Below are 26,708 nucleotides of genomic sequence, written 5' to 3'. Positions count from 1 at the left end.
TGACGTTGAGACCTATAAGTACCATTGCGCCAGAGCCACAAAAGGCTTTTCTGGTCTCAGAGGTATTGACGATGCTTCTTGAGTGGCGTTGTGTTGGTGTGCAAAGGGGTTGTAAGGTTGCACCCAGATTGGGATGGAATTTCCACTCTGCTACACCTTAGCATCCCGTTCCCCACTCAATGAGTCAGCAGAACGAGAACTCTACAGGGACATGTCTCCCCAATTGAACCCCCCTCCCCATCTCCCTCTTTCACTCAGTCTGAAGAGGGAAAAACAATCAAAAAATGCACCCCCCTCTAGACAGTTGCTGTCATTCCCTATCAATTTAGACCTTAGTTTCCATTCCAGCCAAGTCCAATTTCAGCAGCCTCGTGGCCGCCAGACATTGACAAATAAAATCAAGTAAGATGTTATTTGTCACATGCTTCGTAAACAACAGGTGTAGACTAACAGTGAAATGCTTACTTACAGGCCCTTCCCAACAATGCAGAGAGAAAAAATCAAAAAATTATACAAAACAACTATAACACGAGGAATAAATGCACAATGAGTAACAATAACTTGGCTATTTACACAGGGTACCGGTACCATGTTGATGAGCAGTTTTATGAGGTCATTTAGGTAGATACAGTGCCTTGAGAAAGTATTCACACCCTTTTTTCCACATTTTGTTGTGTTAAAGCCTGACCTTTTTGGGACTGACTTACAAACAATACCCAATAATATAAAAGTCCAATTATGTTTTTCAATTTTTTGACAAATTAATTAAAAGGCAAAAACCTATAATGTCTTGAGTAACTATGTACGCAACCCATTTATTACAGCAAGCCTAAATAAGTCCAGGAGTACAAATTTGCATAAGTCATATAATAAGTTGCATGGACTCTGTGTGAAATAATAGTGTTTAACACAAATTTGTATGACTACAGTCCCTCATCTCTGTGCCCCACACATGCATTTATCTCTAAGGTTCCTCAGTCAAGCAGTGAATTTCAAACACAGATTCAACCACAAAGACTAGGGAGGTTTTCCATTGCCTCACAAAAAAGGGCACCTATTGGTAGATGGGTAAAAAAATAAATACAAAAAACGGACATTGAATATCCCTTTGAGCATGGTGAAGTTATTAATTACACTTTGGATACATTCAAATACATTCATTCAAATACAGTCACTGCAAAGGTACAGGCATCCTTCCTAAATCAGTTTCCAGAGAGGAAGGAAAACCGCTCAGGGATTTCATCATAAAGTGACTATTTTAAACAGTTACTGAGTTGAATGGCTGTGATAGAAGAAAACGGAGGATGGATCAACATCATTGTAGTTACTCCACAATACTAACCTAAACAGAGTGAAATGAAGGAAGCTTGTACAAAAAGATATCCACCAAAACATTTAATAAGGCGCTAAAGTAAAACTGCAAAAAATGGCAAATCCAACACATCTTTCAAGCATGGTGTTAGCTGCATCATGTTATGGGTATGCTTGCCATCGGCAAGGGAGTTTTATGATAAAAAGAAACAGAATAGAGCTACGCACAGGCAAAATCCTAGAGGAAAACCTGGTTGTCTGCTTTACAATAGTCATTGGGAGACCAATTTACCTTTCAGCAGAACAACAACCTAAACACAAGGCCAAATATACACTGGAATTGCTTACCAAGACAACATTGAATGTTCCTGAGTGGCCTAGTTACAATTTTGACTTAAATCAGCTTGAATGACTGTCTAGCAATGATCAACAACCAACTTGGCAGAGCTTGAATAATTAAAAATAAATAATAATGTGCACATATTGTACAATCCAAGTGTGCAAAGTTCTTAGACTTACCCAGAAAGACACAGGTGTAATCACTGCCAAAAGTGATTCTAACATGTATTGACGCACAGGGTTGAATACTTGTCTAATCAATATATATTAGTGTTTTCTTTTTCATATAATATTTTTTTTACAAATGTGAGATTTTTATTCCACTTTGACATTACAGAGTATTTTGTGTAGATCGTTGACTAAAAGTTAAAATTGAATCTATTTAAATCGCATTTTGTAACACAACAATATGTGGAAAAACTAAAGGGTGTGGAGTTACTGTAGGGGTAAAGTAACTAGGCAACAGGATAGGGGGTCCATGCCAAATCTTTTCAGCCTTCTGACAGATTGCCAGACCGTTCAGACACACGGGTAAGGTTCGAGAATCTCCACTGTTTCTATTGGAAGAGAGAGGAAGAGGAGAGAGAGGTAAAGGGAGAGAAAGCTAATCACAGAAAACCCAGAGAAAGGAGTGCACAACAGTCTGAGGTGCAGCGGAATGAGATACTCATTGCAATGATTTAAGGTTATTTTAAGGCAGTATAAAGGCAAACTGTTCACTCTCTCTCCCAATTGTTTGCTGTTAACCAATGATGGAGACTTAAAGGTGTGCAGGAAGATTTGAAGAGTGATGCTTACATTTTCATAGAATTAATGTTTGTTTAGCCACACAATGATCTAGAGCCTTGATAGAGACAATGTGGCATTGACGTAAGCTTACTGGTATGTGAAGATGTGTAGTTGTGTAGAAGTGTAGTGAACAGTGTTTTCCTGACGACTCAAACTGAATTCTTCCGCTGCTTTATGTTCGCTACATACTTCAGTCTGAGACTGCCATTGTTGAAGTTGTTTGTGGTGATGTCAAAATGAGGGGGTTGTACAAAACAAATTAGTCAGTGATTGGATCATCTCTAACCAATCAGAGTAGCAGTACGTTTTTAAACGCTGCTTTACCTGCTTTAGCCAATAATGAAAGTGGGACAGCATGGTCCAGTGGTCCAGTGGCATGTTCTGGCTCTGGCCCAACCCATCTGTTTCTGGGACTAATCAGAACGGTTCGAATGTGTTTACGTTCTGGAAAACGTTGGGTAGGTACTCAGATCTTCTGCGGAGAATAAACTAGCGTCCGCAGTCGTGGCGTAGCATTTTGTTAGCCAGAGCAAGGAGTTTGGATAGGCAGGCAAGGGAAGTGTAGTTGTGTAGAAGTGATATTTGCATTATCTTCTTATATCACTATATCCATGTTTTTCCATACCAGGAAAGGGCTAGCTGATTCAGAATTCCCACAGAGGTGCTGATGTTTTGGTTTTATAGCTGGTGTCTTGTCAGCTCTGACTATCCTCCATCTTATAACTGACACGTACTTGTTACTACTGTCTGATATAGTGCGAGAGTCATGTTTATCTCTCCATCAGTGCATCAGAGACACTGGGGATAGCAACACCAGTCCCATAATGTACTGATCCCATTGCATAGCAACTGAAGGATGGCTGCCATTATGCAAATATACTCGTTTAAACAGTCATTTACATGGACATATCTTATTTACTGTTTCTATGAATCATGATAAGTAGAAGCAGATTTGCTTGGTGAATTGGAGAGGAGTGGCTGGAGGGATGGAGGGGTGTTAATGCATGCACATATTTCACAGTTTCAAGCAAGCAGACAAATTTCATTGGTCATTAGCCTCAATTGTGTCCCTTTGAAACCTCAGAATGATATAAGATGTTGGTCAAAGAAAAACATTTACACCCAAATGATTTGAATTTGTATAATGCACTTTAAACTTACCGTGAATGTGCTGTGGGCATTGAATGACACAAAATATCATATAGCACTGTTTTGGTTGTAGACCTAGTAGCTTATATGCTGACTGTATAAGAGCACGTTTAAATCAATCTTGGAGTCATGGTTGGGTGCTGGCCACAAGTTGATGAATGTGCTAGCTCAAGTATGATATGCCAACTGATCATTTTGAAAGCGCAAATGTGTAGTTAAGTCATGGTTTGACCGTCAGGTGTACTAGTCGAAGTGAGGCAGTTGAGTTCGTTCCATTTGGCAAGTGTACTAGGTCCACTTCAGCAGTTCATTTCAAACTGTCTGGAGTCAGGTGCTACCTCAAGGTTTGTGACTATGCTAAGCAAGCCCCTGTTTGGCATGTGAGATAGCTGCTAGCTGCCACTTGGCAGGTGTGCTAGCTAGCACAAATTAGTTGGATGTATTAGCCAGTGGGGAACAGGTGGCGGTGAAGGCTCGGCTAGTGGAAGATTCATTACTCCTCAAAACCCTGAGGAGAGAATGTACAGCCCTGACGGATACCTCTCATTCGTTTACATGTAGCCCACCGTCGCTAACAGTGCTGCTCCACAGCAAACGAACACTGCTACTGCTTTATCTTCAGTATCGTACCAACTTCATCCACCGTTTATCACACACCTCTCACATTCTGTGCTCACAGGTCTGACAGTCAAAAACCTTGCATTGTTGTACATTATTGACGTCCATGTGAAGAATTGACACTAAAGGGGCTAAGCTAGCTAGGCTACTATTCGTCCTGTGAATTTGAAAGAGTTTTTGATGATGCTAATAGTGGTCTCGATCAGTGAGAAAGCCTGTTCGAAGGGATTGTGTGGATGATTTGCTTTTCAATGTTGAGTGGGGAGAACACGTCTCTTCACTCGAGGCATCAAAAGCGAGTCAGTGACACAATGGCACCCCTGTTCTTTTGTGCCACAACCGTGTGTGGCTGCCAGAGTGATTGAATACTAATTAGCTGTGCAAACTGAATGACTGCATGGGTTATTATAGATCACATTGTTTATTATGCAGGTTTTTATTTTGCTCACAAGGCCATTTCTGTCTTAGTGATTCAACTGCACTGCACTAGGAGTTGTTTATTGAGCTCACAGGTGTGACTCTGTATTTGTCTCATAAGCTCACATCCATTCTCATATCCATCCACAATATAGAGTATGCGTTCATATTTTACTATCATCTCAGTGAAGGCCATAGCCATGAGGGTGCCACTATGCTTCAATCAAAAGAGCAGTAGCTACACAGCGCACGCCCAGCCCCTTAGTACACACTACACAGGCAGCCTCAATGATAGTGAATAACCAGATAGTCCTGAGGAGGAAAGGAAGGAGAGCAGGAGAGATTGCACTTATCGGGAGACTCACTCTGGGTGTCATTTGTCATGCAGAGCTGTGGTGCTTGTTCGCCTCATCCCTAGCTCAAAGGAAGCATAAACGCTGACAAATAGGCTGCCATCTTCCTCCCCTGCCACCACCACCTCTCATTCTGGAATGTTTCAGTGCTTCGCTCGCCTGCAGAGAGGCTGCGACTCTCGCTAACTACAATGTAACGCATTCACAGACAGACACATCAGAAATGGCTTGGGTACTTGCCGGAGGTCTCTTTCAATGGGGTGTGTGAACTTAGTTCTCTCATCCCCTCTGACGAAGTTAACATACAACTTTGATGCAATAGTATGTTTTCATAAGGCTAAAGATGCTATTCAATCAACCTGATACCCAGAGTTTTGCGGTGTGAGACGTAACATCTAATCAAAGTGTATCTATCTGGTTCACCAGGTTATTACAGATACAGTAGTATACCTTTATGTTCATTTCTCTGTGAAATAATAAACTTCAAACCCACTACTCTTACAGTGAACGGTTCAGGAACACTTCTTTGCCTTCCACTGGGAACGTGCGCTTATCAGTTTCGATTGGATACGACCCAAGTGAGCGTTGCCTCAGTCAGCCCTGTAATTGTTTTGTATGATTTGTGCGGTGTGTTGACGAGATAAAACCCAATATTATGTGCTCAGCAACGTCCTTATGACTCCTTAATGTGCTGCCCAAGCATGGATCAATAGAAGCTAACTTAATAAGTAATTCAATTCTCAAACATTACTAAATGTTGTGTGAATTTGTGTTTCCAAAATGGCCTGTGGTCTCACTCTCCCAATGAGGTATTACTGCTTGGGATGCTTCGCAAAATGTACGTCTATTATCGGCTCCATTAACTACACCTCAGCATAATGACACGCACTGCTACGCCGGTGGTTTTATTCAACCACTCCCCTAATAACCCTTTCACATTACATTTTAGTTATTTAGCAGGCACCCTTATCTGGAGCCTCTTACAGGTTCATTTCAGTCGGTGAACACAAATAGAAAGTACAGAAAGTTCTGAATAACAGCATGATGCAGGTATCACAAAAGCATTGACATTCTCTGAAAGCTTTGTTGTAGATTCTGAGAAGACACTCTTCCAAAGTGATGAGTAGCAAGCTGCATTCTGTGAGAGGTGGTAAAGCCAATGCTATGGTATATTTGCAAATGCAGGGTCATGTTCATTAGGGAACGCAACAGAAACATTTTGCAACTGAAAATTAAAAAGGAGCGTTTCTTATTAGACAAATACAGGTAGTCCCACTGTGTTTGTCGGTTTTCCTCTGTTTGGTGCTTAATGAACATGACCCAGTTGAAACAGGAAACATACTAGAGCGGTCTCCAGTCAGCCCAGTTAGCTGAGGAGCAAGTTGCTGAGAGGGGATTGCTGGGAGAGCTGCGGGCGACGTGCCCACTGGGCACTAATGAGCAGGGTTGAGATGGACGCTCCAGGGAAAGGTCGCCACCCACCACGGGAAAGAGATCACATGACCGTAGTGCCATTTGAATGATGGGGGGTGGGAACAATCAAGCCAACAAACACAACCAAAGTGTCTTGATTTGATTGGCCACTGTGGAAGTTAATAAGGACATTAGTTATGGACATCATCCCCGTGTGAATTCTGAGCGTATTATGTTGAATTTTTGTGGAACTCATAGAGCAACCCTTTGTAAACTGTAGATGGAATGGATTTTCTAAAGGGAATAATGCCAAATGATTATTACAGAGGATGTGCATCCAGACATTTGTGTTTCTTCATCAAGTAAGGCATAAGGTTATGTTCTTGGAGATTGCCCAACATCTGAATATTATTATCCTATTGTAAGCTCTCTGCAATGAGCCACACAATCATTTTTAGTCGAGCCACACAATCATTTTTAGTCGAGCCACATCTTAACCTTGGCACTCCACTGAAAATGGCGTATGTAACTGGACCTATGTTTCTCTGCTCAATTTCCCCATTCATTATTGTGTCGTTTCTGTGTCCTACTGGGATATTGGCGCTGGGACATGAGAATAGTCTGATTTTGATATTTGGCAGTTGAGATGGGGATGAGCTGTTTTCTCCAGCTTCTCCTGAGCCGGATGACTCAACTCATTCCTTTTATAAATTAGTCTCAGTTAATCCAAGTAGGACTTTTTTCTTTGTATGAAAATCATTCAATGTTTTAGCTGCAGAGTTTAATCTTAGCACACCTTCTGAAGAACTGTCTTGTTCTCAGTTTGTTTGAATGTAGAAGCATCTATCTAAATACTGTACATAATGACAGTTGAACCTTTGTTCTTCTGTATGCTTTTTTTTCACATTACCATCTTTGTCCTGTTGATTTCTGTGATGATTTCAGTGGAGGCCTTTCTTGCTATGCCCTTCATTGGCATGATTTGAATTTCTCTGTGTTGTTCAACAGCTAAAAGGGCAGCAGTTTGCAGTAATATTTACAACAAACATAAACTCTCTCTCATTCCGTCCCCCTTTCTACCTCCATCTCTCCGTCCTACCATGTGTTGCTATACAAGAGCAGGGAACTGTGATATTAAACTCCCAGTCTCTCTTTCCCTCCCTCCCTTCTGTGTTACAGTACAGTTTAGAGTACCATCAAGAGACCTAACCTCTCTATCTTTTTCGCTAGCTCCTTTCCCTGCTCTCTCCTTCCTTCCTATCTGTTTTACAGTACCGTTTAGAGTGGGCCTACCATAATTTCCATAACCAATGCAGGACTAACTATATCTGTACCTCCCTCCCTACTTAACAGTACAGTTTAGAGTATCGCCCTTTCATAACAAATAGAGCCCTAACCTCTCTCTTTCTCCTTGTCTCCTTCCATAGTTTTGTTGCGGGAGGAGGTGGCCCAGCTCCAGGAGGAGGTGCACCTGCTGAGGCAGATGAAGGACATGTTGAGTAAGGACCTGGAGGAGGGCCACGGCGGCTGCTCCGCCGACGTGCTCTCAGCCACCGAGCTCCGCGTGCAGCTGGCCCAGAAGGAGCAGGAGCTAGACCGCGCCAAGGAGGCACTGCAGGGTGAGTAAGCGGGCTGACGGGGGGCTAAACAGTGAAAAGTGTGTAAGCAAACGCACCGAGAGATCCAGAACCAAGGTTGCCTAGCCCTGTGGTAGACAACAGGGCAACGGCCCAAACACACATCCCAATATAGAGTGAAGACAGTAACACATCTATTGATCATTTTATTAGGGAAATATTGCTATCTTATATTATATTCAAAGAAAAATAAGGATCTCATTCGATATCAAAATAAGCACTTCACGGGTTGTCATGGGATTTTGTGTCTACACCTGTTTGTTGGCAGAGGCCAACGCTCGTACACAGAAAGTAATACAATATAGCATAGAATATAATGGTATAAATTACATTAACACAATATTACAGTTGTGGCCTCTATGTTTAGCTCTGAATAGCTACACACTGGGCACAGAGGTCAATTCAACATCTATTCCACGTTGGTTCACTGTAATTTTGTTGAAATGACGTGGAAACAACGTTGATTGAACTAGTCTGTGCCCAGTGGGTAGCCTCTGAACTTAAATATTTTATGAGTGGTCTGCAATGAAAGCCAAAGCAAACAGACTCCTGCAGACACTAAGAGCAATCGCAAGTAATGAAAGCTGAATTAAGAGTGGCTTCTGTTATCTTACAGGGTCTAGAGAAGTTAAGCAGGACGGCTTTGCTCTGTGATCAAGCTCTCCTGCGTGGGAGAACAAAGGAAATTGCTTGTTGTCATCTCTTAATTAATAGAAGTTTGTTTTCATTGCTCGGGAATAGCTTTCAGCACTGATCGTCAAAGAACTAATGTGAAGTGACATGCGAGTACTTTGTCATCTACTGTACTATAGGCTGGTGCAGGTACTAGGGTAATCAATTCTGAGGCCAGAGTCTGATATGTCCTCCCTATCTTTTTTGGTTGATATCAAAGGGTAAAAGAGAAGCTAGCTAGCACTTTAGTTGCCATGACACCCATAGTTGAGCTTGTACATTTTCCCCCCCGCTACTATGACACTCTGTGAGGCCCCACTGTGACTCGCTAATGTCAAAAACATTACTCAGTGGGGCAGATGTCACTGCATCACAGTGCTAGATGCGTCACTACAGACCCGGGTTCAATCCCAGGCTGTATCACAACTGGCCGTGAACGGGAGTCCCGTAGGACAGCGCACAATTGGCCCAGCGGCATCCGGGTTAGGGGAGGGTTTGGCCGGGGGGGGCTTTACTTAGCTCATCGCGCTCTAGTGACTCCTTGTGGCGAGCCAGGCTTCTGCAGGCTGACCCCGGTTGCCAGTTGAATGGTGTTTTATCTGAATCATCATCATTGGTGCGGCTAGTATTAAGAAGTGCGGTTTGGCGTGTCATCTTTCGGAGGACACATGACTCGACCTTTGCCTCCCGAGCCTGTTGGGGAGTTGCAATGATGAGACAATATGGAAATTGGGGAGGGGAAAAAAGGGGAAAATACAATAAAATATGACTCAGAGACTGATATATCATTACCCCTGATTGCCCCTGGTGATCTTAAGTATGACAAAGTAAACCACATTGAGTGAGGTGGTGTTATGATCGAGCTAAAGGTGGGGGTCCATTACTATAACAACTCGTGGCACCCTTGTTACCATCAAAGGATGGACGTCATCTGTAGCTAGCACAAACTGACCACACTGTGTCAAGGTCCTACCACTGGAACTGCGATCTTAGCGTGAGCGTCAATAGCGCTCACAGCCTGGTCCCAGATGCAGGAAATGGCATGTTATGTTGAAGATGTCCCTAGTGGTGCCACTTTCAGCCATGGCCAAGCAGAACTTGGAAACATCTGTTCTCCCCATTTTGGCTCATTTAAATGTTTGTGTTGTTGTGCTGTTTGTTTTCCATAAATGCGGGAATGCTTTCTCTCTCTGGTTCGGCATACTTACGAGCAGTAGCAGGAATAATTATAGTGTGTGGGTTTGTTTTGATAGATGGGAGCTAAACCCAGGAGAGCGGACCTATGTGGCCAAAGTAGCGCTGTCGTCATGTGTACTTAAACCATGGCAACCGTAGAACACTGGGCCCCATTAAAGGAACAGTAACCTTTTCACACAAGTCATTAGCAGTGTCATGACGCTAGCCCTTTCAATGACTTGGATAGCAGAGATATGAACAACACCCTCCCCATTTCCTGTTAGGAGGGGAGGGGGAGCAGTTTTATGACTTTACAACCACGTCGTAAATTCCTCGTCTCCCTGACCATGCAGTATGGGAGAGAGAGTGTCACAGTAGAACAACGGAACTCTCCCACCAAATTCTACTACATCCCAGAATTTGAGAATTTAACAATATTCCTATTTTGTGTAAACGGTTGGTGGAGAAGCCAGCTACGACCCGGTCCATTTTGTTTCATTTTTGTGACCTCATGAAAGACACTACAGCCACATTACTCTAACTCTGTGAATCCTAGATTACAGCCTAACAGACTGCAGCTGTAAATCTAGTACGAGAACACTGACCGATGCGGAAGCATCTCCAGAGTGAGATGAACCTCTTAGACCAAGTGAACCTCTCACACGACGACCCGGAAGATGCCACAAAGGACGATGGCGACATTGACTGGGCAAACAAGAGCCTCACATCACCAGCTCAACTATTGAAGCCAGATTCCTGTAAATATAATGCATTGCTTTTCCAAATGAGCAATCGTTAGTGGCATATGTACTTATGTGAGAATAGTTTCCCAGGTCCAATAGATACCCCTGTTCCTTAGTCTCTCTTCCATAACCCCCTTCTCTTCTCTCTGAATCTATCGTGTTATAAACAAACAGTTTTTGTTCAGTCCACTAGGGACGGTATTTACTGTATAATGTTATTATGTATTGTATATTCTGTAATTGTTTAATTAGTTCGTAAATAAATAATTGAGCCAATTTGTGTATGGATGATTCATAAGTAAAGGCTGGGTTTGTGCAGATAACCAAGCATTTTACGACGTTCAGATAAGACTGATATTAGGTAAAGAATAATTAATGACTGACTGCTATTGATATAAAAGATCTTTAAGAGTGGATTCGGGAGATAGCCGCTCTATATAAAGGAATACTTCCGTGGTTCCCCAGGTTATTAATGAGTTAATTGTTGCATGATTTAATTAAATCATGTAATCAATTAAACGTTAGGTAATCAATTTGATAAAATAGCATGTCATATGAAAGAAGTCAGAGACACAAAAGCAGTTAGCTAGCACTTCTGTTTTCCTGACTGTTACCTGAGTTAGCGAAGTAGTGTAGGCCCACTAGAGGACTCATGAGTTCTTCAAGCTGGGGGACCATTTGGTTTGAAGTACCTTCTGGTGGGAAACAGAAGTGTTCTGGAGAGTATCTTGTCAAATAGAATGATGCTCGACTGCTGCAAATTAAACTGAGGCAGATTGTTGTTTCTGTTTGATTTAACCCAAACTAAATCCTCGCCTGGGGAAAAGAGCCCAAAGTTTCAAGAGCATAAGCTCTTACAGGGACTTTGATTACCTCTCCTAAAGATTGATGTGATACAGGACAACTCTGTGGTTTTGTGTTTATCTGTCGGGATGGAAAAGAAGGCTGGAGGGGTGCAGATGAGTGACAGAGACGTGGATGGCACCTTGTTTCTTCTGCTGTTGCATACCAGCAGAGAATTGCAGTATATTGTTCCATTGGGTTTTATACAGGGTGTTGTTCCTACCTTAGCTCTGAGTGAGTTAGTTCCCTACGTTTGGAGAGTTTTGTATCTGAGTAAATTAATTCAAAAGTGGAACAAGGGCACCTTCAATCCACCCACCCTCCTTTTCTCAATCCCAGATACAATAAGCACTTATCAGCTATCTCCCTCCCTCCTTCCCTCTCTCTCTTTCCCTCTCATTGTGTATCCCTCTAACACAGCCCCATCTCTGTGTGAAGCCCTCTGCTCAGCCCACTCCATGCCGGTCATTGGGCTTTGAACACTGTAATTGTTTTGGTGGGTAATTGCCACCCGCTCATAATTGTAGGTTTGTTGTGATGCCCGTGAATGCTCAAGCTAGCAGGAGTGGGCAGGAGAAGGACAGGGTAAGAAACATACCCAAGTTAGTTAGGTGCAAGGCATAGAGTGGATAGGGCTATATATAGACAATTGCAGCAGAAGGAAACAAGTAAAGGAGGCAGCTTAGACATAGCCTAACCTACCTTGGCAAAAAATAAGGGCCATTTATTGAACTGAAATGTCCAGTCCAGCTACTGCAGCTGAACTGTTATCATTTCAATGTGTTTAGCAGTTTATCTGAGCCCCTTTTGAGTTGGACAATTCCTCTGCAAACAAGTTGGATGTTTAATTAGCATCAATTATTCAAAGCGTACTTTGTCCATGCTGCCAGTTTTCAATTAGCTATTTCCACAATGGCCAATGACTATCTCTCTGGGATTCCCAGTCAATGCAGTCAGAAATGAAAGCCTCAGACGCCAATGTATCATCAAAGCACAATCTGCCGAGTGCATTTAGTGCTATTTCACACTACGACATGTTTTGAAAGCTGCACAGCCCCACACCACAGAGCAGCCCACAAGAGTCGTCACGCTCTCATTGGACCACTTCACCCGATCACGTTCAATTAATTACAGTTTTAGAGGCCTTAACAAATGAAGGCTTCTTTCAAAACGACTCCAATTGAATTTGAAAAGTGGAAAACATAAATGCAGTCAGGCTAATGTGCTCCAAACTTCCAAGGTTCTTTATGTAATTATTTTTGCTGGCAGCTGTTTCGTCTAAGAGATATTCGAACTGCTTCGTAGTTCAATCTTCAGTCAATTTGTCTCCAGGGAGTTGTAATTTAGGTTCACAGTGCCACCTAGTGGTTGCCTATGGCACCTTTGTCCACCTATCCCCAATCAAGAGAACAACCAATCACCCGGTCAAAATTCATTGAAAAACTCTACAGCGATGGTCCTCTTTAAGGAACTCTTAAAGGTTTCATTAATTGCACCTCAGTATAATGAATTGTGATTGGTGGCTCGCCTCAACAATCAGCTTGGCCCCTCTCCTCATTACCTCCTCATATACGCTGCATGGAAAGACAGACCTTACACTAGAGTAATGAGACAGACATAGAGAGGTCTGAAAAGCTAGAATCTGTGAATGGTGGTGTCCATACAGTAGCTGCTGCTAATTGTCTTATTTCAGTGAAAAACCACCAGTGCCACATTTGGTCTTAGCTGCTGAATAGATACAGATACAGCAAAGTAACTATGTGTCAGAAGTGAATGAAATTAAATGAAAATCTCCTCTACGGTCGATAAATGGTGGGTGCGTTCAAATGAAAAGTAACACTGCAGTGCCAGGTTGTATGTGGCAGATTCACACAGTAACGACTGAATCGAATAATCAAGTTGGTTGGGTTTTGCAAATTCTGCCCAAGCTCAATTTCATTTGAATTATTTTCATCTTTTATCTTTTTATCAAAGTCTCTGCTGCTTTTCTGCCCAGATTCCCCCACTGAAATGTCTTTGCTACTGGTCTTCACAGTCCCCGGACTGGCAGTTAATGAGGAATGGTTGATCAATTTTTAATGGTAGCTCCCCTGGCTCGCTCGTAAACTACAGGATCTCTGCAGCAGTGAGGGTCAAAGGTCAGCCAGGGGAATTATATTTTTTTGTAGTACAGTGTAGGGTAATATTTTACAATATGAACATATGATTTTATGTACAGGTAACTTCCAAAATAAAGGAAACACCAACATAAAGGGTCCACGTCGCATATAGTGTGCATCATTTTCATGCTCATTAAACCATTCAGAGACCACTCGTGTGCAGTGAATGGGGCCATTGTCATCCTGGAAGAGACCATTCCCATCAGGATAGAAATTATTCTCCATAGGTTGAAGGTGATCACTCAGAATGGCTGCATTTATTGGTGTTTACATTGGCCTGTAAGGGGACCTAAACCATGTCAGGAAAATGCACGCCACACCATAACAGAGCCTACAGAACCCTTCTACGTGGGAAACAAGCACTCGGGCCTGTAGGTTTCTTTTGGCAACTGTGCCTGCCCAGCATTTTTATACATGACCCTAAGCATGATGGGACTCACTGTGGTTCAGTCACACAGGACGCAGGAGCCTCTCGAGTAACCAAAAGTTCCCACAGGAACATAATGTTCCAATCCACACACACTAATGAATGAAGCCACTATATAGTGAACTGCTTTTGTCCAGGGCCAATCGGGCTCAATGGTGCACTACGTAGGGAATAGGGTGCCACATTATGAAAGAAAGACAGCTGTAATGAAAAATGAGTGTGCAATGTGTGGTCACAAACCACATATGCCTTTGTCTCATAGACAATGTTGAGATAGGGTAGAGCGAATGGGGTAGGGTTATGGTCTGTGAAGTGTTTTGCAGGAACCGTGGGTAGATGGGCAAGATTGGTCCGTGTCCCGCTGCTAGTAATGCATTTGTGTTTTTCCAGTGTGTTTTGTTCTCCTCTCACTCCCGCTGTTACCTGGAATGCCCTTGAGCTGATGCACGCACACGTATGTTCACAGACACACACACACACACACACACACACAGACACAGACACACACACGCGTTCATCCATAAACACACTCACACCCACATACGGACATTCACACATACACACACATCAAGGGGAGAGCAGGTGCTGGTTTTATCATAGAGACAGTGTATGAAAAGACATCCGTTCAGTTCGTTTTTTTTTGTCCTCAAACTCTACACACAACATTAGCTCCAGGTCTGTTTGCCCGGTTCCCTGGTGGTTTGCCCTGTCTCATCTGATAATGACTTTTGGAGTGGCTGGAGTCTTGGAGAAGCCATCCGTGTCTCTGAGAATGGAAGTCATTAATATGGTTGTCAGTGAAGGTGGCACTCTTGCGGTTTCCTGTCTCACCTGTCCGGCTTAAAGCAGAACCTCTGGGTCTCTGAAGGAACTGAGACAACGCCACATCCCTCCTAATTCTGTCTATTTATGAACGCACCACACATGAACTGTGACAATGAACAAGGCTCTGCCTCTATGGGTTGTAGAGGGAGTTTTTGTTGCCAAATACTTGCCAATACGAGATTATTATTTATTTTTTTGCTCTGACACTTTTTCTCTCAGCTCAAAGGGAGCTTTGATATAATTTCCTGTAGCAGGTGCAGAAAGGAGCGGAGCTTCCTGTCGGCCTGACCAATGAGGGGGATCTCTTTGTTTTTGTGGTCCGGCCAGGTGGCTCAGTCATACATTACATTGGCATGGGGATTGGTCTCCCGGAAACTGCGGGTGAGCAGAGGGATTAAAAAGAGGGTGAATCTGTCCTTGTGAAAAGTTGGCGCGTCCGTCCGAGTGTGTGAGCGACCCCCAGATGCAGTCTGTGAACTTCGCTCAATTGCAGTGTATGCAATGGAACTTCATTAACGAGACCCAGCTGGAGGCTTGGCTATGTGAGAGATGGGGGAGAGAGAGAGATTTTGCCATCTCCCAGCTTAAACCAAAGTCATGAGGTAAATGTGGTTAGATTAAATCGATATAACTTAAGGGAGAATCAAAGAGAAAAGAGCAGGGAAACAGAGAGGGTGTTTATCTACGTTGATCCCCACTCTGCAGTACGGCTGGGTTAAGTGACAGAGTGGAAGTCCACCTGTCTGCATCCCTCTCAGGCTCTGTAAGATTTAAATGGCAGTTGAGATGAAGAGATTGACATAAAGGCCCATCTCTGATTCACTTTTCCATCAATAAGCTCCCACTCAGCATTAGACATGCAAGAGCAGGCTTATCGAAGGATCTCTATACACTGCTCATTTGTCCCCAACTGAATTTAAAAAGAAGTGCATTGTGCTTTTGTGTACTTTGCCTTTTCTCACAGTTCAACGAATGTGGTACTGTAGTTAGTGTTCACACTGTGTATTACTAGTAGTATTAGTAGATATTCAACTCTGCTTTGGAATGGAATAGTCCTTCTGAGACGATCCTAATATGGACACCGTACACTTGTGACAATAATGTTAACAACATAGAACTGAACATATATCCTCTGTATAGAGACAATGCTAACTGACTCTCTTATTGTCTTCATAGCGATGAAGGCGGACCGGAAGCGTTTGAAGGCGGAGAAAGCAGATCTGGTCAACCAGATGCAGCAGCTCTACGCCACACTGGAGAGCCGAGAGGAGCAGCTCCGTGACTTCATCCGCAACTACGAACAGCACAGAAAAGTATGACACGTCTCACACACACACACACACACACAAGGCTTTATTAGCTTTTATTAAGATACAAAGTGCACAAATCATAGAAGTAGTATAATTATTGTCATTAACTTGTTATGTCATTGTAAGTAATTGAAAAGATGAATGAATGTGTGCCCCTCTCCTCTTACTCTCCCCTCTCTCTCCCCCGTATCGCCCACTATCCCCCCCCTCTCTCTGCCTGCCAGGAGAGTGAGGATGCGGTGAAAGTGCTGGCTAAGGAGAAGGACCTGTTGGAGAGGGAGAAGTGGGACCTACGGCGGCAGACTAAGGAATCTACAGAGCACTCCGGCGCCCTACGCTCCCAACTGGACCTGAAGGAGAACAGGATCAAGGAGCTGGAGGCCGAGCTGGCCATGGTGAGACACACACACTCATACAAGTTGAAGTCGGAAGTTTACATAAACTCAGTTTTTCACAATTCCTGACATTTAATCCTAGTGAAAAACCTGTCTTAGGTCAGTTAGGATCACCACTTTATTTTAAGAATGTGAAATGTCAGAATAATAGTAGAGAGAGTGATTTATTTCAGCTTTTATTTCTTTCATCACATTCCCAGTGGGTCAGAGGTTTACATACACACAATTACTATTTGGTAGCATTGTCTTTAAATTGTTTAACTTGGGTCAAATGTTTCAGGTAGCCTTCCACAAGCTAACTCACAATAAGTTGGGTGAATTTTGGTCAGGTTTGGTCAGGTAACTGAGTCAGGTTTGTAGGCCTCCTTGCTCGCACACACTTTTTATGTTCTACCCACACATTTTATATAGGATTGATGTCAGGGCTTTGTGATGTCCACTCGAATACCTTGACTTTGTTGTCCTTAAGCCATTCTGCCACAACTTTGGAAGTATGCCTGGGGTCATTCTTCATTTGGAAGACCCATTTGCGACCAAGCTTTAACTTCCTGACTGATGTCTTGAGATGTTGCTTCAATATATCCACGTCATTTTCCTCCCTCATGAAGCCATCTATTTTGTGAAGTGCACCAGTCCCTCCTGCAGCAAAACAACCCCACAACATGATGCTGCCACCCTGTGCTTCACGGATGGGATGGTGTTCTTTGGCTTGCAAGCCTCCCTCTTTTTCCTCCAAACATAACGATGGTCATTATGGCCAAACAGTTCTATTTTTGTTTCATCAGACCACAGGACATTTCTCCAAAAAGTACAATCTTTGTCCCAATGTGCAGTTGCAAAACTTTTTATGGCGGTTTTGGAGCAGTGGCTTCTTCCTTGCTGAGCAGCCTTTGTCCCCATGTGCAGTTGCAAACCTTTTATATGGTGGTTTTGGAGCAGTGGCTTCTTCCTTGCTGAGCAGCCTTTCAGGTTATGTTGATATAGGACTTGTTTTACTGTGGATATAGATACTTTTGTACCTGTTTCCTCCAGCATCTTCACAAGGTCCTTTGCTATTGTTCTGGGATTGATTTGCACTTTTCACACCAAAGTACGTTCATCTCTAGGAGACAGAGCGCGTCTCCTTCCTGAGCGGTATGACGGCTGCGTGGTCCCATGGTGTTAATACTTGCGTACTATTGTTTGTACAGATGAATGTGGTACCTTCAGGCATTTGGAAATTGCTCACAAGGATGAACCAGACTTGTAGAGGTCCACAAATTTTTTTCTGAGGTCTTGGCTGATTTCTTTTGATTTTCCCATGATGTCAAGCAAAGAGGCATTGCGTTTGAAGGTAGGCCTTGAAATACATCCACAGGTACACCTCCAATTGACTCAAATTATGTCAATTAGCCAATCAGAAGCTTCTAAAGCCATGACATCCTCTTCTGGAAAGCTGTTTAAATGCACGGTCAACTTAGTGTATGTAAACTTCTGACCCACTGGAATTGTGATACAGTGAATTATAAGTGAAATAATCTGTATTTTAACAATTGTTGGAAAAATTACTTGTCATGCACAAAGTAGATGTCCTAACCAACTTGCCAAAACTATAGTTTGTTAAAGACTCCAACCTAAGTGTATGTAAACGTCCGACTTCAACTGTACATACAGCCTGAAACACACAGAAGAATACACACCTGCAAATACACACACGCTCGAGCCCGTTCAACAAGTCAGGGTAAGAAACCCAGAGTTTTGCTACATCTGTTGCTGGACCATTACACTCCTTCTACACACACACAGAAGAGCAGCCCCTCTCAACGTGTGTATGTGTGTGTGTGTGCCCTTCCTGTCTCCTCCCTCAGATAAGTAACAGTGTGACACAGAAAATGGAATACTGGGTGTTTGATCGCCCCGTCGACAGGGAGCCTTCCCCTAGGGTCATGTCGGTAAGAACGGACCCCCTGCTCGCCTCTCTTTGTGACACCCCCCCCCCCCCCCACCCACCCCCGCCACGTCGTTCTATTTCAAAGCGTGCCGCCATTCCCCTGATCTTCTCCCCAGTGTGAAATTCATTTAGGGAGTCCTGGGTTCGAATAGTATTTGAAATCCACCAAATTCTTTAGTTGTGCTTGATGGAGCTTGCCTGGCGCAACAGAAACCATTCGAATAGTCCAGAAAAGAGCCAATCCCGTCCTTCTGGCACTCCACACAGGCTTGTGCAATCAAATACTATTTGAACCCAGCTCTGGTATGCACGTGCATCACTAACCCCCTGGTTGATGCCAATGGTCCGATAACCTCTTGATGGAATGATCCCTATTTGAGTCGATTTGTGAATGATTTGAATGTTCTCAATCTGATTGACCCCTTTTCTTGGTTTCATCTAACTCGGAAGGATCATCTGGTGTAGTTGTTAGGGAAGTGCATTGATTAATTAATAAACTAACATCTGAGTTCCACACATGGGCTCATGGTTTGACCAGGGAAATGCTTAGCACTCTGTCCTAAGGATTGTGAACGGGTCATTTAAGAGGTTGGTGACGTTTTTGGTGGTGGTGATGATGATGATGATGATGGGTTGATGATTATGATAATTCGAATGAGGGTACTACTGTTGCAAAGGAAGGGTATATTACTGGAAACTTTCGAAGCTTACCAGTAAAGTACCAACCTTTTGGTAACTTTCAAGGATTTTATGTAATTTATCACAAGTTATCTAGTGGCTGTTTTGGATCATTTAGATTACCACAGGTGTCTACTTATCTCTGGCTGCTGTGTGGCCTTATCACATGTAAAGTACACTGAGCAAAAATATCAACAGAACATGTAAGGTGTTGGTCACATGTTTCATGAGCTGAAATAAAAGTTAGCAGACATTTTTCATATGCACAAAAAAGCTTTTTTCTCTTCAATTTTGTGCACACATTTGTTTACATCCCTGTTGGTGAGCATTTCCCCTTTGCCTAGATAATCCATCCACCTGACAGGTGTGACATATCAAGAAGCTGATTAAACGGCATGATCATTACACAAGTGCAACTTGTGCTGGGGACAATAAATGGCCACTCTAAAATGTGCAGTTTTGTCACATGACGCAATGCCACAGATGTCTCAAGTTTTGAGGGAGCGTACAATTGGCGTGCTGACTGCAGGAATGTCCACCAGAGCGTTTGCCAGATAATTCAGTGTTAATTTCTCTACCATAAACCACCTCCTTTGTTGTTTTAGAGAATGTGGTAGTATGTCCAACCAGCCTCACAACTGCAAACTACGTGTAACCACACCAGCCCAGGACCTCCACATCTGACTTCCTCTTGCATTGGGATCGTCTGCGACCAGCCACCCAGACAGCTGATGAAACTGTGAGTTCGCACAACCTAAGCATTTCTGCACAAACTGTCAGAAACCATCTCAGGGAAGCACATCTGCGTACTCGTCGTCCTCACTAGAGTCTTGACCTGACTGCAGTTCGGCGTTGTAACCGAATTCAGTGGGCAAGTGCTCGCCTTCAATGGCCACTGGCACACTGGAGAAGTGTTATTTTCATGGATACATCCCGGGTTTCATCTATGCCGGGCAGATGGCGAGGAGTTTGCTGATGTCAACGTTATGGACAGAGTGCTCCATGGTGGCGTTGGGGTTATGGTATGGGCAGGCATAAACTATGGACAACAAACACAATTGCATTTTATCAATGGCAATTTCAATTCACCAAGATACCGTGACGGGATCCTGAGGCCCATTGTCGTGCCATTCATCCACCGCCATCACCTCATGTTTCAGCATGATAATACACAGCCCCATGTCGCAAGGATCTGTAGACAGTTCTTGGAAGCTGAAAATGTCCAGTTCTTCCATGGCCTGCATACTCACCAGACATGTTTGGGATGCTCCCGCCAAAATCCATTAACTTTGAACAGGTATTGAAGAGGAGTGGGAAAATATTCCACAGGCCACAATCAACAGCCTGATCAACTCTATGCGAAGGAGATGTGTCATGCTGCATTAAGGCAAATGGTGGTCACACCAGATACTGACTGGTTTTCTGATCCACTCCCCAATCTTTTTTTGAAGGTATCTGTGACCAATAGATGCATATCTGTATTCCCACTCATGTGAAATCCATAGATTAGGCCCTAATTGACTGATTTCCTTATATAAACTGTAACTCAGTAAAATCTTTGAAATTGTTGCATGCTGCACTTGTATTTTTGTTTAGTGTATATAAAATAATCAAATAAGATTTCAAAATAAATTATTATAAAACATCAACTTAGCAAATGCCCTTGGTGTTTCATATTTATTTTACTATGTCAATATGTTTTGGCACCAAACTGGTGGCAGTTGTGAAAAAAGTCAATAGTTGGAGGAGTTGCAGAGTTAATTGAAAATAATGCCATTGTTGATTAGATGCTTCTTTCAGTAATTAGGCTATTTCCTCTTGAACCATATGGTCTATCCACCAGGAACTCATAGACAATATAGACACAGATATAAAAAATGAATAGTAAATATGAATGACGTTATAAAAGTATAAATTACTTAAGTTACCATAGATTACCATAAATAACCTGTTAATTACCAAAATTACAGAAGATTCCAGTAACTTTGGAAAATTACCATTAGCTTTGCAACCCTAAGGGTGACGATGATGATGATCTATTTCGCTCTCATGCTCTCTTTCTATTTTTCCCCCCACATCCCCTGTCTTTCGCTATCTACCCCCCTCCCCCCCTCTTACTCCCTCTCTCTAGCAATTCAATTTCAATTTAAGGGGCTTCATTGGCATGGGAAGCATATGTTTACATTGCCAAAGCAGGTGAAATAGATCATAAACAAAAGTGAAATAAACAATAAAAAATGAACAGTAAACATTACACTTACATAAGTTCCAAAATAATAAAGACATTGCAAATGTCATATTATGTCTATATACAGTGTTGTAATGTTGTACAAATAGTTAAAGTAGAAAAGTGAGAATAAATCAACATAAATGTAGGTTTTATTTACAATTGTGTTTGTTCTTCACTGCTTGCCCTTTTCTTGTGGCAACAAGTCACAAATGTTGCTGCTGTGATTGCACACTGTTGTATTTCACCCTTTTTTTCTCATGATTTGATTGGGTCTAATTGTGTTACTGTCCTGGGGCTCTGTGGGGTCTGTTTGTGTTTGTGAACAGAGCCCCAGAACCAGCTTGCTTAGGGGACTCTTCTCATTGTTAATTTCTCTGTCGGTGATGGCTTTGTTATGGAAAGATTTGGAGTCACTTCCTTTTAGGTGGTTGTAGAATTGAATGGCTCTTTTCTGGATTTTGATAATTAGTGGGTATCGGCCTAATTCTGCTCTGCATGCATTATTTGGTGTTTTACGTTGTACACAGAGTATATTTTTGCAGAATTCTGCATGCAGTCTCTCAATTTGGTGTTTGTCCCATGTCTTTGTCACTCTCTCACATCCTCTCTCTCTCTCCCCCCACTTCTCCCCCACCTCTCTCTACCCCACTCCCTCTCTCTCTTTTTCTCTGTCTGTGTGTTGGCTGTAAACACTTCCCCTAGCTATTCTGTCCATCTCTCAGCATCAGTGAGCGATTTCACACATCAAAGGGGAACACGCGTACGGCTGAATTTTTCATGAAACACAGACAGACGAGAAAGCCCAACAGAGACCAAAACCCACACAGCGGTGTCACTATTGTAGTTGGCTGTTTTATATACATGTGCACACTTGATCGCACCCAAACACACACATACATTATGAACGTTCACACTCACTTGCGAAGAGTCGTGAATAGCCATCTTGCTGTAGGAATAGATTGTATAATTGGCAATGGTAATGCCGCATGGGGCTGATGTGTGTGTGTGTGCCCGTGTGTGTGTGTGTGTTTGTGTTCCCTCCTAGGCGAAACAGTCCTTAGCGACCCTAACTAAGGATGTGCCCAAGCGCCAGTCTCTAGCCATGCCCACAGAGGCGGTTGTCAACGGCAACAACCAAGAGTGGGTGATGCACGCGGACCTGCCCCTCACCGCAGCCATCCGGCAGAGTCAACAGACCCTCTACCACGTCCACACAGGCCACCCCACAGACAGACAAGGTGAGGCACACGCACGCACACACACACACGCATGCACACACACACACAAAGGATGACACTGGTGGGACTGTTAGCCATGTTTAACTGAGTTAAGGACGTTAAGAACGTACCATAAGCTCACTCCATGTCGAACATTAAATGTTGGTACCTTTTGGGTGGCTCAAACTGTTGGAGCGTTCTCAAGGAGTGTGTTAGCAATGCAGAGGTCCCGAGTTTGAGCCAGGTATGAGCCTAATCAGGGGAAGTGGTACTCGTTAAACAAGCAACGTGATGACTGATTTCCTCCTGATGTCACGATGCATGGTAACTTTTGAACAACCAAATATGTATATGCGTCTTACTATACTATAACCTTTGCCTGATCAAGGATGGTTAAAATCAGATGATGCACACCCGTCACTGACTTTATCAATAAATGCATCGAGGACGTCGTCCCCACAGTGACTGTATGTACATACCCCAACCAGAAGCCATGGATTACAGGCAACATTCGCACTGAGCTAAAGGGTAGAGCTGCCGCTTTCAAGGTGCGGGGCTCTAACCCGGAAGCTTGTAAGAAATCCGACTATGCCCTGCGGCGAACCATCAAACAGGCAAAGCGTCAATACACGGCTAAGATTGAATCATACTACACCGGCTCCGACACTCATCTTATGTGGCAGGACGTGCAAACTATTACAGACTACAAAGACAAGCACAGCCTCGAGCTGCCTAGTGACACGAGCCTACCAGATGAGCTAAATCACTTCTATGCTTGCTTCGAGGCTGCAACGGCTGTCCTCTTCGTCTGAGGAGTAGGAAGGATCGGACCAATATGCAGTGTGGTAAGTGTCCATGTTCATATTTACAGTGCCTTGCGAAAGTATTCGGCCCCCTTGAACTTTGCGACCTTTTGCCACATTTCAGGCTTCAAACATAAAGATATAAAACTGTATTTTTTTTGTGAAGAATCAACAACAAGTGGGACACAATCAGGAAGTGGAACGACATTTATTGGATATTTAAAACTTTTTTAACAAATCAAAAACTGAAAAATTGGGCGCGCAAAATTATTCAGCCCATTTACTTTCAGTGCAGCAAACTCTCTCCAGAAGTTCAGTGAGGATCTCTGAATGATCCAATGTTGACCTAAATGACTAATGATGATAAATACAATCCACCTGTGTGTAATCAAGTCTTCGTATAAATGCACCTGCACTGTGAAAGTCTCAGAGTTCCGTTAAAAGCGCAGAGAGCATCATGAAGAACAAGGAACACAACCGGGCAGGTCCGAGATACTGTTGTGAAGAAGTTTAAAGCCGGATTTGGATACAAAAATATTTCCCAAGCTTTAAACATCACAAGAAGCACTGTGCAAGCGATAATATTGAAATGGAAGGAGTATCAGACCACTGCAAATCTACCAAGACCTGGCCGTCCCTCTAAACTTTCAGCTTATACAAGGAGAAGACTGATGAGAGATGCAGCCAAGAGGCCCATGATCACTCTGGATTAACTGCAGAGATCTACAGCTGAGGTGGGAGACTCTGTCCATAGGACAACAATCAGTCGTATATTGCACAAATCTGGCCTTTATGGAAGAGTGGCAAGAAGAAAGCCATTTCTTAAAGATATCCATAAAAAGTGTTGTTTAAAGTTTGCCACAAGCCACCTGGGAGACACAACAAACATGTGGAAGAAGGTGCTCTGGTCAGATGAAACCAAAATTGAACTTTTTGGCAACAATGCAAGACGTTATGTTTGGCGTAAAAGCAACACAGCTCATCACCCTGAACACACCATCCCCACTGTCAAACATGGTGGTGGCAGCATCATGGTTTGGGCCTGCTTTTCTTCAGCAGGGACAGGGAAGATGGTTAAAATTGATGGGAAGATGGATGGAGCCAAATACAGTACCATTCTGGAAGAAAACCTGATGGAGTCTGCAAAAGACCTGAGACTGGGACGGAGATTTGTCTTCCAACAAGACAATGATCCAAAACATAAAGCAAAATCTACAATGGAATGGTTCAAAAATAAACATATCCAGGTGTTAGAATGGCCAAGTCAAAGTCCAGACCTGAATCCAATCGAGAATCTGTGGAAAGAACTGAAAACTGCTGTTCACAAATGCTCTCCATCCAACCTCACTGAGCTCGAGCTGTTTTGCAAGGAGGAATGGGAAAAAATGTCAGTCTCTCAATGTGCAAAACTGATAGAGACATACCCTAGGCGACTTACAGCTGTAATCGCAGCAAAAGGTGGCGCTACAAAGTATTAACTTAAGGGGGCTGAATAATTTTGCACGCCCAATTTTTCAGTTTTTGATTTGTTAAAAAAGTTTGAAATATCCAATAAATGTCGTTCCACTTCATGATTGTGTACCACTTGTTGTTGATTCTTCACAAAAAAATACAGTTTTATATCTTTATGTTTGAAGCCTGAAATGTGGCAAAAGGTCGCAAAGTTCAAGGGGGCCGAATACTTTCGCAAGGCACTGTATTAAACTCAGAACACTAAGACCAAAATAACAAAAATAGACCAACACAAAACAGTTCTTTCTGGTGCAGACACAGAGACAGAAAACAACTACTCACACCCATAGTGGGAAAACAGGCTGCCTAAGTATGGTTCTCAATCAGAGACAACGATTTCCAGCTGCCTCTGATTGGGAACCATACCAGGCCAAACACATCGACATACAAAACCTAGACTACAAAACATAGAATGCCCACCCCAACTCACGCCCTGACCAAACTAAAACAGAGACATAAAAAAGGAACTAAGGTCAGGACGTGACAGAGGCAAGCAACACTGAGGCATGCATGAGAGCATCAGCTGTTCCGGACGACTGTGTGATCACACTCACGTCAGCTACGGAGAGCAAGATCTTTAAACAGGTCAACATTCACAAGGCTGCGGGGCCAGGTGGATTACCAGGATGTGTGCTCCGGGCATGTGCTGACCAACTGGCAGGTGTCTTCACTGACATTTTCAACATGTCCCCGATTGAGTCTGTAATACCAACATGTTTCAAGCAGACCACCATAGTCCCTGTGCCCAAGAACACGAAAGCAACCTGCCTAAATGACCACTAAAGGCTGGTAATGGTTCACATCAACACCATTATCCCAGAAACCTTAGACCCACTCCAATTTGCATACCGCCAAAACAGATCCACAGGTGATGTAATCTCTATTGCACTCCACACTGCCCTTTCCCATAGGAACACCTATGTGAGAATGCTATTCATTGACTACAGCTCAGTGTTCAACACCATAGTGCCCTCAAAGCTCAACACTAAGCTAAGGATCCTGGGACTAAACACCTCCCTCTGCAACTGGATACTGGACTTCCTGATGGGCCGCCCCCAGGTGGTGAGGGTAAGTAGAAACACATCTGCCACGCTGATCCTCAACACTGGAGCCCCCCAGGGGTGCGTGCTCAGTCCCCTCCTGTAATCACTGTTCACCCACGACTGCATGGCCAGGCACGACTCCAACACCATCATTAAGTTTGCAGGCGACACAACAGTGGTAGGCCTGATCACTCATAATGACGAGACAGCCTATAGGGAGGTGGTCAAAGACCTGGCCGGGTGGTGCCAGAATAACAACCTATCCCTCAACGTAACCAAGACGAAGGAGATGATTGTGGACTACAGGACAAGGTGGACCGAGCACACCCCCATTCTCATCGACGGGGCTGTAGTGGAGCAGGTTGATAGCTTCAAGTTCCTTGGTGTCCACATCACCATCAAGCTAGAATGAGGCCTCCCGGGTGGCTAGCTGTGCCATCAGAGACTCTGGGTTCGCAACCAGGAGGTCCGTGGGGCGACGCACAATTGGCCTAGCGTCGTCTGGGTTAGGGAGGGCTTGGCCGGTAGGGATGTCCTTGTCTCATCGCGCACCAGCGACTCCTGTGGCGGGCCGGGCGCAGTGCGCGCTAACCAAGGTTGCCAGGTGCACAGTGTTTCCTCCGACACATTGGTGCGGCTGGCTTCCGGGTTGAGTTGTGTATTGGCGGACGCATGACTTTCAACCTTCGTCTCTCCCGAGCCCGTACGGCAGTTGTAGC

General features: G+C 43.5%; 1 protein-coding gene across 4 annotated transcripts in view; it reads left to right on the top strand.

Annotated features, from left to right (window-relative positions):
* kazna (kazrin, periplakin interacting protein a) overlaps positions 1–26,708 on the top strand; it is a 231,593-nt gene that overhangs the window by 182,888 nt on the left and 21,997 nt on the right. For 2 of the 4 annotated variants that reach the window (XM_036988140.2, XM_036988143.2), the window contains 5 exons: positions 7,817–8,008; positions 16,048–16,184; positions 16,406–16,576; positions 18,424–18,507; positions 22,460–22,652. In XM_036988140.2, coding sequence (XP_036844035.1) covers positions 7,817–8,008; positions 16,048–16,184; positions 16,406–16,576; positions 18,424–18,507; positions 22,460–22,652 — 777 coding nt within the window. The remainder of the gene's footprint in view (positions 1–7,816; positions 8,009–16,047; positions 16,185–16,405; positions 16,577–18,423; positions 18,508–22,459; positions 22,653–26,708) is intronic. The other 2 variants (XM_036988141.2, XM_090184436.1) reach the window with 1 other exon arrangement.

This window comes from Oncorhynchus mykiss, chromosome 9 (genome assembly GCF_057628025.1).
Source record: "Oncorhynchus mykiss isolate SJ-2025 chromosome 9, ASM5762802v1, whole genome shotgun sequence".
Classification (NCBI taxonomy): Eukaryota; Metazoa; Chordata; class Actinopteri; order Salmoniformes; family Salmonidae; genus Oncorhynchus; species Oncorhynchus mykiss.
This window is presented reverse-complemented; position numbering and strand designations above follow the sequence as displayed.